A 14,469-nucleotide genomic window follows, 5' to 3' on the forward strand; every position below is an offset into this window, starting at 1 on the left:
TTCAACAGTGATTTCTTGAAAATTGCCAAAAAAATCTGGATAGACACAAGTTTTGGGTTGGTTTTGTAACTGGAAACAAAATACTTCTTATATTTGGCATAACAGGGACAAGACAGATGAATTGTGGACATAAAAGGCTAATTCAACAGCCCAACATTTGAAAATGTTGAAGTAGGACTATATAAAGAAAAGAAACACAGACATAGTTGTAGTCACCAACTGTTTTATTCGAAGGCCCAAGATTTCATATGGTAACCATCAATTCCATGATTATCTCTACTCTCAAGCCAAGACCCTCAAGGGAACAAAATAAGGAGTGTGAAAATAAGAAAAGAAAGATGAACAAATCTATGCTTATGGGGTATTTCTTCTGGAACATTTTTTTAAAATCATATTTTATTTTTTTTTACAATTTTTTTTACAATTTTTTTTCAAGTGAAATAAGAGTAGCTGCTTCAAACTTAGCATTCATATAATGATATGACGGAAACTTGACGCATTAAAACTTCTATGTCACTTGGAGTTTTGCATCCATGTAAAAAATCCTTCCATTTCATGTTAACAGAGTTGCACGTTTGAATCTCAGCAATTTTTGAACTTGTCAGTTAGACAACACATAGTTCCTATTGTTCTTTGATCGCTAATCACAGCACTTGGTTTTGAAGTTGTAATGCTCTGCTACAACAGATGTTTGGCCTCTTCGAAACTATGTGTTGTACACATGTGAGCTCTCCGAGTACTAGCTCGTGTTCACTGTCATCATTATGCCTTTGATTGTGATCCTTGCCTCAATTCCATGAAATGCAAATAAAAGGAAAATGTTTGTGTTGTTTGCTGTTGAAGTTGCCATACCACATCTACAATACTCACAAATATTTCCATAGCAATGAAGTACCCTCTATCCAATGCTGAATAGGAAGGTGTGGACAAATGGTGGTGGTTCTTTTTCATAATGCATGATTAAATAAAATTAGGAAAATAATTACTTGCAAGACAAATGACATAAAAAAGGGACAGGAAAAAAAAAGCCACCAATCATGCACTGTGATAAAATTTCATGGTTTGTTTGATTTTCATCCACAACTTGAAATTCAAATTGAACAGTCAAGCAATAACTCCACTACTACATCCGATCCATTACTGTCACATGACTATCATGTGACTGGTCACAAGATGCAAAATGTGACCTCAGGCAGTTTGCTGCTGTTGAGGACGCCCGAATCCTCCTCCACCACCTTGTCCTCCTCTGGAACTTCCACGAGCTGCTCCTCTGGGTGCACCACCCCTCGCAGCTGTAAGTACACAGAAACAGAAATCAGTAAAGGCCACCATACAACATTCTCTACTTTACAAGAATAACGTAAATGGAATATGTCAAACAAATTAAAATAAGCTTTAACTTGACCAATGTCTGTGATACTTAAAAAGACTTGACCAATGTCTGTGATACTTAAAAAGACTTGACCAATGTCTGTGATACTTAAAAAGACTTGACCAATGTCTGCGATACTTAAAAAGACTTGACCAATGTCTGCTATACTTAAAAAGACTTGACCAATGTCTGCGATACTTAAAAAGACTTATCTTTTTAAAAAGGCAAGTACGCTATTGTGCTAAACATGAAAAATGTTTGAGGAGTTTTCTTTTTATACTTTTTATATTTAGTCATAATCTGATTCAGTCTTTAACTGCAAATAATTAAGATGATATTAATGGTTGCTTTCACTGTGTTGATCAGACCAAAAATGAATGAAGACATCAGTCATTTACACTTAAAAAGAGTTGACAATCCATTCCTCTCTCTGCACTTAAAGTATATTTGGCAACAAAAGTTTACCACTTGTTCCAAACTATCTAGTAGTTTGTAGAGTTTTGTCCCTTTAATTACCACAGCATTAGTTTTTTCAACAGTGGATTATGACACATACTTGTGAAGTACAGAGTGCAATTTGATTGGTTGGCTGTGCATAGCCGTTACCATTGATAGTTAAGTGGCAGCTTCGATTCTGCTTCAAGAAACACCAAGGGAGCAGATCAGAGGTATGGATTATAACCCTCGATAAACCAAGACAGGATGTTATGCCACTAGTGGATAAAGTGTAAAAATGCAAATAGCATTGAATGTATATATTGAAGCATTTACATTTGGGATTTTGCCATCCTGGATCAATAGTCTAGTCCTGTTGCTAGGGTGAAATTGACGATAGCGATTGAGAAACAATTTCAGATTTTGGTGTAACAAATAGTTTTATCTTATTTGTTTTTGAAAATAAATACATCTACCACATTTAAATATACCTCCTAAATAGTGTGATATATCATTAAAATATGAAAGAGGCAAGGTTAAAGAAGAGGTAACAAAAATGTATAAATAAATGTAATATTAGATGCAGGGGTAAAATTCTTTCCTAGCGTGAAAGAGGAGTGCATCACATTTAGTAGAACTGCCCCAACTTGAACGAGTGCAAATAGGCGACATTCAAAATAATGCCTCCAGATCCAGTCAGTTTAAAGAAGCTTGCACTTAATCACAAAATGATAAAAAAACGATTTTTTTTATAAAGCGTGCAGGGAAAAAGAAAATAATTTCATGCAGACATCTTCTAGACTATGTTGAGCTTATTACGGTCAGGGAATGTCTGAAATAATAGCTATCTTCCAAATTTAAAACACATTCAGTCAAAAAATTATCTTAATTTCCCATCACAGTTTACAAAGGGTTACAGGGTAAAAAAAATAGGAAACTGATAGAAGTTTCCAGCGACAGCTATTCCGTCTGTATTGATTGTTACGTCATTGGTTTGTGTGAGAAAATTACGTCGTTTTCCCAAAAATTGATGACGTTGCTCTCACAAACCAATGACGTAACAATCAATACCTGCTCACAAGAGAAGATAACTCTGCAATATGCAAAGACGGAATACCTCGTTTGAGTTGTTTATTAGCACTCTATGACACAAATTTAAAGGACAAGCAAAAGTCTAACCAAACGCTTCTGCTGACTGAACGAAAAAGCCACATCTAGATCTGATGATATAAGCCGAGCTGATGTCAGAATCTGACAGTATACAAAAATGACAGTATGTGAGCTGCTCAAGGAAGGACTAATTAACTTTATATTAGAGACACACCTCCTCCTCCTCTACTGTTCCCCCTTGCCTGGCCTCCACCCCCACGCTTTTGGAATCCTCCACCACTGTTATTGCCACCGAAGTTGCTGTTGTGATTTTGATATCCTTCGGACCTATTGTTGTAGTCGTTTGAGCGGGGAGGGAAGCCTTGGAAAGTCCCTGTAACAGAAGTATATCGATTGGTCACTAACAAACGGCGCGTCGACAGACTTGGGCGTTTCTTATGTCCATTCTTCAATATTTCTTTCGTGCGATTCCTTAGAGTATTATCATGCTATATTTTTGCTACTTTTAATTCAATTTGAACTTTAATAGACAATACCTCTACTCTAGCATTACCATTCTACTCTACTAAATGTGTCTGAAAAATCCTTACAGGTCATTTGACTTGCAGGTTGACATGGAATCTATAGGTTATAATTAATTGGATCACCAAATGGAAATTTGGTAATTCATTTTAACAATCTAGAAATTTCACACTATTACACTTTGTATTAACCTATTTTAAAAAAACATGAAAATCCATTGCAATACAACAGTGATATTGTCTAGATATGTGTTTCTTTATCTGATAAGTTATACTATGCAAACGGTGTTAGTTTAAACCTTTTCTTTTATGTCTCTCATGTTTCCTGGCAGTTGGGCCTCACAGAAAAATACACTAAAAATGTTCTTTATTTTATCATACATATTTGGCTCACTTCCTTTAACAGCTTGCATATTATTGTCAATAAAAAAAGTGAAATCACTGAACATGAAAGAAAAATACTGACTCATATTAATTCGGACAATGTACACAACAATTTGATATCTATTTGACGAAGTACAGAACCAAAAACATGCAGGATTCACAAGAAAAATCAGGTAAATAATAAAACATGTAAAAAGTGTATTTTGAAACACAAATAAACAATCCATATACAGGGCCGACATAAACTGGTTAACCTATTTTTTTTACTTTAATCACACAAGGATATACCATACCATCAATCCATGCTATTTACCAATGACACATCAATATGAAAACTCTTTCACATGCAAATAGCTACAAATGACTAAAATTGTGTTTGGAATGAATTTTTGCGGCAAACACGCTGGACTTTTCATTTTGTTCTGTCAAAAACAAATTCCAACTTTCTTCATTAAGCTGTGAACTTATTTCATACAGTTGATCCTGAAGTAGTGGTATGGTTGGTCATTACGGATTCTTCTGAACAAACCACAGGGATCTGTTGATAAGTCACTTACCACTCTGCCCTCCTCTGTTGCCACTGTAGGAGTTGCCTCCCCTTGCACCACGACCTCCCGAGAACCCGTTGGCCATGTTTCCACCTCGTTCTCCACCTCTGTTGTTCTTTCCTCTGAAGCCACCTCGTTCACCATTTCCTCTGTTGCTGCGATAACTTGAATTGTAATTATTTCCTAGAAAAAAAGTTATACACTAATTCAGTTAATATCTTTTTTAAAGACTCTTTTCTGATCTTAAATATATGCAAGATCAGTAGAAATGTGAAAATCTATCCATTCCATACCACAAATTATGTTCCATTCTTGTATCAAAATGTATTCTTTAATCCATATAGGATGAATTCAATTTTTCAAAATACATACTTTTCATGATTATCAAATGCCAAATACCTGCAATTTGACAGGATACTCTCCTTCAACCTTTGTCCTTGAAAGTGCCAAGAATTAATAGCATTTCCAAGGATTTCAGTTAACCCTTGAGAGTGTTTTGGACTCTCCAAATTGAGCTTTGACTCTGGTTTTAAAAAAAACATCTATTTCACATATGCTTCGAGTCCCCAACATTTAGAGAAAAATCTATTTGACTTCTTAAACAGTTAATTGCCAATGCAATGGTCGCTGAAAGCCCCGATTCCAACACAAGTGGGTATGGGTATAATTCCTGCAACATGATAATCGACATTTGATTTACCCCGATCTCCATGTCTGTTCAACTCCTTATTGGTGGCCTGCAAGAAACCATAATCCCTAACACAGCTAGCATTTGACTTACCCTGATAGCTTTGTCTGCCGAAGTCTCCCTGCTGTTGGCCAAACTCATCCTGACCTGGTGTTGATGATGCATTGTACAGTTGGGATTGGAACATCTCTGCATTTGGATTCATTGTGAACTTCTTTTCGGCTGCCGCTTCTGCTGCTGAAGATTCCTGATCAGGACAGGAAGAAATCTGTCGTTATTTTAATTCTATATTTCGTATTTTGATAAACTTTGGAAAGATCCAATCATAAAGTAAATTTTCTGCATAAATTCACACCATGTCATGTTTATCGATCGTTATAAGATTGTTAACCCATTAATGGAAATTCTTTTCAGCATAGAAAACATGCAATTTTTAAAATATAAGAAACCCCATTCATTATATCAAACCACTTCAATTTCCTAGTCATTAAATCGGTTATAATCTAGTTATCTTATAACTATCAATCACATATATCATAGAGGTCCTTGTGATATCTATTTTTGGGAATAGAAAAAAAAGCAGTAAGATGGTTAACATAAATACTTCATAAATCATTATTTATAGCAATTCACAGATGTTTCTAATTACTTTTCAACTAAAATATTGGAAATGCATGTTTGCATTTATTATTGTGTTATTATATATAAATCAAATGCTTCTAATTAACCCTTTCCCCCTTGCTAGGTAACTTTAGTGGACTCTACCATGCATTTATTGGGATAAGTCCATCATGGTATACAATGGTAAAAGGGTTAACTCATTATTATTAATACTATTTCAAGCTCAAATCAGCACTACTGTTTTCTACAGTTCCTAAATTCCATGATGATTCAATAGATATACCTGCTATTTTCACTGTTCGTGCTTATTTTTCAAAAAGTTTTATTGTTGGCAGGTCTTGATCATTCTCAGATTTTTTTTATCTATAAAGCAGGTCATCCTGAACATTTTTGCCAAAAGCACACTTTAAGGAAATTACTAATGTATGTATTAAATTTACAATAAATGTATTAAGTCGTATGTAGTTTGTATATATAGAATAGCTTGTTTATCACGACAGCTTTATAACATTACGATGAATTCTTTTGAAATGATATTTACCCCCGCCACCACTCATTAATATTTCTTCTTTGGAATTCATCCTAATATTTTTACCATTGTGTATACCCTATTTTTACCATTGTGTATACCCAATCATCCACATGAATGCATATGAATCAATTACAGGGCACAACATTTAGCTTTAGAAGTCATATTCCATAGACAACAACTTCCATAGACAACAACTTTGAGGGTCAAAACACACATAAAGTGCATAAAAGTTGTCCTTTTAAGACCAACAGTCAAAGCTAATGATGTTAAATCACTGAATTTGAAATATAACATTACTTTAAGCTCCCTCTCATATGTTCATGTCAGAAACCCTTTATATAAATTTAATAATTAATAAAATAATAATTCAAGATTCTTATATACCGCTTTATCACAACCTAGTTTGAAGGTTGTCTCAAAGCGGTTCACAAATTATTATCCGTGGTTATAGGGCCTTTGCAACCAGCCAATATCTCTCTGGGCAACCAGCCAGTGCTGCCATTTCTGCACTCCCAGCTATCATTCAGCAATTCTAGCAATGCCCAACCACATACTTATTTACAGCCGAGTAGACTAGTACTGGAACAAGCGGAGTAAAGTATCCTGTTCAAAGATACAACACAGTGCCGTGACACGAACCTGCAATCCTTCGGTCACTAGTCCAGCGTCCTACCACTAGACAACTGTGCCTCCAAGACTGTCTAGTGCAAAATTATTATTGTCTAATGCAAAATTTCTGAATTAAAACAAATAAAACAGGCCAAAACCAGTCTTTCCAGGCCCTTCTCCTGAGGCAAAAGTGCTACAGGATCATTATCTCAAAACTTTGTAACAATTTATCAGCCAGCATAAAGACCATCTGAACCTTTATATTTTATATAAGGCACTCGGTGAAATAATATAGTACAGGTAAAATTATTTGTCAATTTTCAAATCAGCCTGCTCTTTTTTTTAAGAGGCTACATTATATTGCTTGATGCTATCACTCACCTGTGTGTTTGACTGTAAGCCTGGTGGCATGGGAATACTTTGTGGAATTTCAAATTTGGATATTGAATTGTCACTTGTTTTTCCCATCACACTTTGTGTGTGTTGGGATGAGGAATCTTTCACAGCAGATGAAGAAAAAAGGGCATCACTTTGTAAACTCTGCCCAAATGTTTGAGAAGGAAAGTCAGATGCACCCCCTAGGGATGACTTTTGCTTGGAGAGCAACGATTGTGTGGATTCTTTGTTTGATGAGGTGAGATCACGGGGTGCTTGTTGGGCAAGGTCCCCAAACCCTTGATTGGTAAATGTCTGTGATGATAAACTTTCAGTTTGATGTCCAAGGGGGGCAGGGGGCATTGGATGGGCTGCCACGACAGCTGGGTCCATGTGAGGTGACTCCATGTCTAGTGTGGATTCCTGTAGAAAGTTGAAGTTACCTTGAACCTTGGATACAATATCTTGGAATGGTCGTGGATTGTAAGTATTGTCTTGTGTCTGGTCCTGCTGCTGTTGCTGCTGCTGCTGTTGTTGTTGTTGTTGTTGGGTTGCTGTTATTGTGGATACTTCTGCCGTGTTTGCTGTTGCCTTGGAAAAGAATGAGTCTGCCTCTGCCATGGTGGCATACTCTGCCTGCTGTTGTACACTACTTTGACTAGCCTCGTTGGTTTGTTCATGTTGTTGTTCCTCAATGACCTTTGGAGGAAGTGATGCCTGGACTTCTACAGAATCAGCTTGAGGAACTTCGCTGGAACTGACCACAATGAATTCCTGGTCACCAGCGGCATCCTCTGTCGCCTCTACTTCTTGAGCAGCTGCATTCTCAAAGTAGCCGCAGTTATTGATGAGATCAAGCAGCTCATTGAGATCCTTGTAGTTTGTTCCGACGACTTCCTTTTCCTTGGCATCTAACAGACAAAGGAGGTGCTCTGAAGCCTGGTTAAGTTGTTCTGTGTAGTTCCCACTATCACGTGACGGACTGATCAGTTTGTATAACTCGTCCAGATGGGTTAGATTTTCCTCCGTCAGAACCTGTAAAATTTGTTTTTAATTTCTAGTCACCTTTGAACTGTTAGAAAGAGCTAAATCAGAACTAGAAATAACACTTGTGATAATGCATAATGCAAAATGCAAGTTGTGTATGTCAAAATATTATTATCTGCAACATCATAGCCTTGTTAAATGAATTTCTCTTAAGCTTGATTGGTACATAATCAGTCTAGCAAACAAAAAGAACCAGTTTGGTCCAAAATAAGGCATAAATTTACTAAACAATGACCTCTGTTACATTGACCTGCATTAATAAGGGACACAGGCAATTATGACAAAATATGCATTTTTGTTTTTGCACAAGAATGCTTTTACCCCCACGAAACACTTGGGACAAGTTCTTCCCTAATGGAAGACTATGCCATCTTAAAGCTAAAAACTTAGCGACGAAAAATTTCTCTTTTGCTTAAATGATAGAGCTCTAGACTAATAAAAAAGAGGTCTGAGAATCATTGCCTAGGGGAGGCATTAAAAACAAAAACAAACTCTGCTGCACTCACCACTGCACCATGCTTGCCCGTCTGGAAGTCACTTCGGACTTTATCAGACCCCATGCTATCGAGCAGGTTCTGGACCTTCAGCATCTCCTGCATGCGTTTCAGGACCATGTTCTGTCGATCTATCTTTTCCCTTTTCATCTGCTTTTTCATCATTTTCTCGGCCTACAATTACATGCAAAGAAACAAATGTTAATGCAAGTTTAGATGAAGAATCATTTTACTAACAAAGCACCTTGGGACATAAATCGAATACACACGATGAGGAAAGAATATTCTTTTTGGAAAACTGCTTAAACTACAGATATATTGCAAAATAATTTAAAACATTTACTAAATATTTCCTAAAAATTCCATTCAACAAGTCCTGTGGACTACGAAGCAAAAAAAAAAGGTTAGTGTCTAACTCTGTTGCGGGGTATTCCTTTAATCAAGCAGGGGTTTTCCTACAATAGAATTTGGGGCCGAATAACGGCCCCTTTCCCCTTGGAAAATCTTGCTAAAATTCCCAATTTGCCATTGAAAAATTCCCAATCGGATGGCTATTTTTGCAAGATTTAAATATGCTCAGTGTGGAGAGGGAAGATGTTAAAACATTTGTGTCAATGAAAATATATTTTAATTCCCTTGAAAATTAAATTCAAAAGTATACATCAGAATATTATCAAGTTATTTCTGTTGCATTAGCGTTGTAAAATTTCGCTACTTTTGTCTAGCCTGCATGATTTAAGTCGGAATAAAACAAATTTACAACATGTATTACTCAAGAAAGTGATACTAACCATCAAAGAAGCGATCTTTGTAACTAATTCAGTCCAGGCACAGAATCCAGAAATGATCTGTTCAATTTTATTTATTACTGTATTTTCTGGCTATCAGAATTTTGTACATGCCTTTACTAGATGTACTAGAGTTTAACTGTACGCTAGACCTAAGCTTATGCATTGAAAAATAAATAAGAAATTCCAATATCAAAGAATGCAATATAATTTCTTATAAGAAGTAAAATTTATTAACAGTAACTGGAAAATGTATGAAATTTTATTTCCCCTCATTTTCCCCAATTTACCGCGTAAAAATTCCCCAATTCATTGGACCCTGGACCTGAATAAAAGATGGTAGAAAAATCCCTGAAGTATCAAGACATATGCCATACATAATGCATAAATTTAAAAGGTAAAATGAAAATAATATATCAGTTTATGATAAAAAAAAAATATCACACAAATTGATTACTGTGCAGGCAAATTTATCAAGCATAGTTAAACAGTAACTTAGGATATTTCCAGCAAAGTATAGCAACTGCCAAATTGTTTATGCAAGAAAAAGAATCAATGAAAATAAATACAACTTTGAATACTCACATCAACATTGATACCGAGAAATTGTTTCTGCAGATCTCGAGCAAACTCCAATGTCTGCATGACTTCTTCATACTTGTCAACGGCCGCCTGTCCAAGTAAAACATCACATTACAATGCAAGCTTTATATCGACTACCGCACTACTTCATGAACACTATATCAATATTGTGGTTGTTATGCTTCAGCTTTTCTGAATAACAGAATTTTATCAGGCCTCAATTCTAGGTCTTGTATTTTTTGTTTTCTGGCATCTGCTTTCCCCTATGCCAAACAAAAGAATTTTTTACTTTCAAACTGGTTTTTAATTGAAGCATGTTTTCAGATATTAATTAAAATATCTATAAACATAAAAAAAATCCTACTCTGCAAATACCATAATTCAAAATAAGGTCAAAGCGAAAGACTGAACACCTTTAATTACCTGTTGGTCTTTCTCCAACTTGGTTCCACTATCAGCTTTGGCCCTGTAGCCATCGAGCTTCACCTTCAACAAAAAATTCAACAAAGATGTCAACAACAAATAATGGTTCATAAGTCAATTGTTCATTATAGCAAAGGAGTCTATTGTATGCCAGGAAACTTTTGCCTTTCGATCCGAGGGCTAATTTAACATGACGGCGAAAGTTTAAGTAAATATGTATACGATGGCAAGTTTTGTCACTATTTCGTCTACACTGAGGTTTATTAACTTCGGTACCTTATGTGATGCAATTGGGGTCCAGTGTGTGATGCAACCTTATGTTTCATAATAAATGATTGACAATTTGTTTTATTTTTCAATCATTCAATATTCCAAAAACACATCATTTAGTTTCAAATATTTACATGGATGATAAGTGTACATCAGAGAGGCCGTAACGGGGAATTTCCACTGTTGAAGATGTAGGGCGAATTTAACACTGGGTGAAAGGCGAAAATTTCAGAGTATACAGTATTAGCTTAAGATATATTATAATTCTATCCAAAGTTCACTATGAATACTTGAAGTATCTCTTGACTGCGACCAATTTTCACATAGATACTACTAGAACTTTGGGTCAATTCTTCACATTATTATCATCATACGTCATTCCCAGACACAATTTTTTGTTAAATTTTGGCAATAAAAAATGTTTTGGCCAATCAACTCATCATGGTTAGAATTCTATGAATCGGATAATTTTATCAATATTACCAAATAGAAATACCAGATAATTATCTAGTTGAGTGCCAAATTTTACCAAGTTTTGGTTCAAAAACTATGAAAGGAAAATCTTTCCAAAAGTAAATGAACATACCCGGTATATAGAATTGAATGGAAAAATGACAGCGCAAAAGACCAAGGGCACATCATGATTACTGTATATATCAATTTATGTTGTTTGACATGCTCATTCAGGTTAATTCAAGTTTGAAAAAGAAAAACAAAGTGAACTTTAGTTGGTTTCGATCCATTGTGCTGGTGTAATGATTATTTAGTAGGAGTAGAAAATATATGGCCAGACCGGGGCTTCTGACCCAGGACCCTCTAGCTCTGAACTCAAGACAGATCAATTGATCGAGCCACCCTGTCATCGATGTAGTCTGGTTCCACTACAATTCATTGAAGTGCATCTATAAAATGGCATCATTCTGCTGCGAAATTTTGTAACTGATGAAATGAAAGACTAAAACTTGACTTATTTCATAACTACAAACAGATCCGGGTCATTTCGCCCTGAATCAAGTTCGTCCAATGTTGTTTCGCCCTAATATATCTTTACATTTTAATGTTATGAATATCTGTCAAACATTCTTTGATTACTAAAAAAGCTTCAAAATAATATTTTCTTGTTTCAACACTGTCAGGTCGTTTTGGTAACAAGTCGTTTCTGTAACAAGACGGAAGTCGTTTCGTGACCTTTTTCAGGGTTGTTTCGAGAGTGTCAAAAGTCGTTTCGGGACATCTCGATTATTTTCTACTGTTTGTTTAGCACACGTGTTTATGTTTATTTGGTTTACTTTTTAATTGAGTAGTTTTCAAAATTTCAGCAAAACAAACAGTAAGGAGCTCTTTGATTTCATAATTTTAACTTAGCTTTACAAAAAAAACAACGTTTGGACGTACTCCAAGTACCTCAGTGAGGAGATCACTGTTTTCATAGTTTCAACAATGAGGGTTACAAAAACACACCCTACTAGTCTATATTGTAAAATTTGATACTTTTTATATGCAAAACTTACTGTCAAATTAGTACTTCTGTAAAAAGGGAAACTTGATCAAGTTGGCAGCATTAAATAGGGAAAAGAGTAAAACGAAAACATGTTATCACGATATCAAACAAGCAAGGAACCTTAAATAACGAATGAAATTATGTAAAAATAATTGATTAATTGATATTGACTGCACGTTCGGTTCGGTACTTGGTGTTCGTCCCTCTCTATTTAATAATGGGATTAGTTTAATCAAATTAACAACATGTTGTCAATCAGGTTAATGTTGGCAGGTACCCCCTCAAGCAATATAAGCATGGCGCTAATTGGCAAAACTAAATCCCAAGCACGGGTAGGTCGAAGACGCCATATGCATACTCTTGTGAACACATAAATTGTGACGTCATTGCTGAAAGGCTACGACGAAAGCTGTGTTTACACAGATTTTTACGAAAGGGAAAGAGAAATGTAACTTGTAACATTCATTTATATTTTGATTATATTTTTTTATGTTCCGAAACGACTTTAGTAAGTCCCTAAATGACTTAATTTTGTCCCGAAACGACTTGTTACCGAAACGACTAGCATTCGATTTAGTTCCAATTCTGTGGTTTTCACAAGCAAATATCTCGTCGAAAGAATTCCATGCTACATTGTATACATGTGCAGATCTGGTCGATCACATACAAATATAACAAGTCTTTTAACAATAAAAGCTAAGGGAGATCAGAAAAACTTTAAATTATACTTTATAAGCCATATACAACTAAGCAGGACAAAAAAAAATCACACTAAAAATCTTTTTTAGGCGAAACGACCCAGGGCGATCCGATACCCTACAAACAAACCCTATTTCGTAAAATGCCAAAAATAGATAATGTTCCTTCCACAGGGGTCAAGACTCGAGGACGGCTTAATCTAAACACTAAGTTTGGATCTAATTCAAATCAGATCAGGTTTAGCACTTTGTATTTTAACTATATATTATTACCGCTACTGGCAAAATGCGCCCTTCAACTGATGGAGTTAATCACGAACTGAAAATACCTTTTTCCGGAACACTGATACTCATATCTGCATGCCATATACAAACGAACCTCCTTGCATGGCAAGTAGTTAACGCTGTTTTCCGTATTTACCTTCCGCGATCCACAACATGCTTTCATGAGGGCCGCCATTTTGAAATTTAAGCCGGATAGTTATGTCTACTGTAAGCATTTATTATACCTTTGACGACAAGATGTAAAGTTCAACAATAACATAACAAAAAAGACCAGATGTTGATCTTTAATGGAAACAATAAACAGTGATGTTAGTACTAAATGGTCGCTATGATCGATTGATAAATAAGTACACCGATTCCATGACACATTTGGACATGAGTAATTTACTTCTCGAAAATTTCCCTTCTTATTAAATTTCAGCCCCCAAAACAATACCTTTCGTTTTTCCAAATTGCGGACTTTCTTTTCCACAACCTGGAGAACTTGTTTGATTGGTTCAGTCGCCTCAAATGAGGCTTTATCGGGTTTTGTAGACGCAGCAGGCATCGTTCAACAGCAACAACTCGGCATAAAGACAGTTCACGTGCTCACAATCGTCAAATTTTACCATATTCCCAAGTGAGCCAAAATAGAATATTCGTTTTCGGAATAAAGGCAAATTGAAAATTATTTAGGACATGATTAACACATATTTAAAGTTAAAAGATAGCAAATGTTCTGGTTTCATAATTTATACACTGCATATAAATGGACTACTTAGTTTAAAACGGATGGTTAGGATTAAGGTAAATGATTGGCAATGATGTAATGTTAGGCATATGCTGTGATTTTTTTCTGATAGCAGTGACTTGTGCATGTTTTTGTCTCGTGTGTTTTCTATACATTTTTAGCTCAGTTGCAAAGGACAGACGACCTTACCCGTGACGCGGCATCCCGGCGCCGTCAGTCCCGCCGCCCGTCACCCATCAACTTTTTGTTGTTTTTTTCCTTTTAAAATGCTAGGTACGTGTCCTGAACGGTTCGATGAATTTTGACCAAATCTTACCTAGAACGAAGGATGTGCAAACCCAACATTTTCTTTGTGGAGTAGGGGGCGGGGGTGGCAGAGAGTAGGTTTGTAAATAGTGTTAATTAACCGTTTTAAACCTTTGTAATAGGACGAGGAAAAGCGAAAAAGATAGTGCC

At 35.7% G+C, this 14,469-nt stretch overlaps 1 protein-coding gene across 2 annotated transcripts; it reads right to left on the reverse strand.

Annotated features, from left to right (window-relative positions):
• Window positions 1–203: 203 nt before the first annotated feature.
• Window positions 204–13,888, reverse strand: LOC110447836 (caprin-1-like). Of its 2 annotated transcripts, XM_021493774.1 has the most exons (9): window positions 13,720–13,888; window positions 10,530–10,592; window positions 10,110–10,196; window positions 8,749–8,910; window positions 7,202–8,230; window positions 5,152–5,305; window positions 4,380–4,553; window positions 3,132–3,290; window positions 204–1,292 (listed from the first exon to the last, which is right to left on the reverse strand). In XM_021493774.1, the coding sequence occupies exons 1-9, from the start codon at window positions 13,828–13,830 to the stop codon at window positions 1,189–1,191; spliced, it is 2,043 nt and encodes a 680-aa protein (XP_021349449.1). In that variant the 5' UTR covers window positions 13,831–13,888; the 3' UTR covers window positions 204–1,188. The 2 variants fall into 2 exon arrangements, with proteins under 2 accessions (XP_021349449.1, XP_021349450.1); XM_021493775.1 differs by lacking the exon at window positions 3,132–3,290.
• Window positions 13,889–14,469: the final 581 nt, after the last annotated feature.

This window comes from Mizuhopecten yessoensis, unplaced genomic scaffold (assembly GCF_002113885.1).
Source record: "Mizuhopecten yessoensis strain PY_sf001 unplaced genomic scaffold, ASM211388v2 scaffold3627, whole genome shotgun sequence".
Lineage (NCBI taxonomy): Eukaryota > Metazoa > Mollusca > Bivalvia > Pectinida > Pectinidae > Mizuhopecten > Mizuhopecten yessoensis.

What these genes read in the sequence shown, in the direction of transcription:
- LOC110447836 (XM_021493774.1), bottom strand. Translation starts at nt 13,830, where the DNA reads ATGCCTGCTGCGTCTACAAAACCCGATAAAGCCTCATTTGAGGCGACT. An exon ending in TTCTCGGTATCAATGTTGAT is followed by an intron (nt 8,911 to 10,109) that starts GTGAGTATTCAA and finishes ATGTAATTGTAG; the next exon opens with GCCGAGAAAATGATGAAAAA. An exon ending in CGGGCAAGCATGGTGCAGTG is followed by an intron (nt 8,231 to 8,748) that starts GTGAGTGCAGCA and finishes CAAATTTTACAG; the next exon opens with GTTCTGACGGAGGAAAATCT.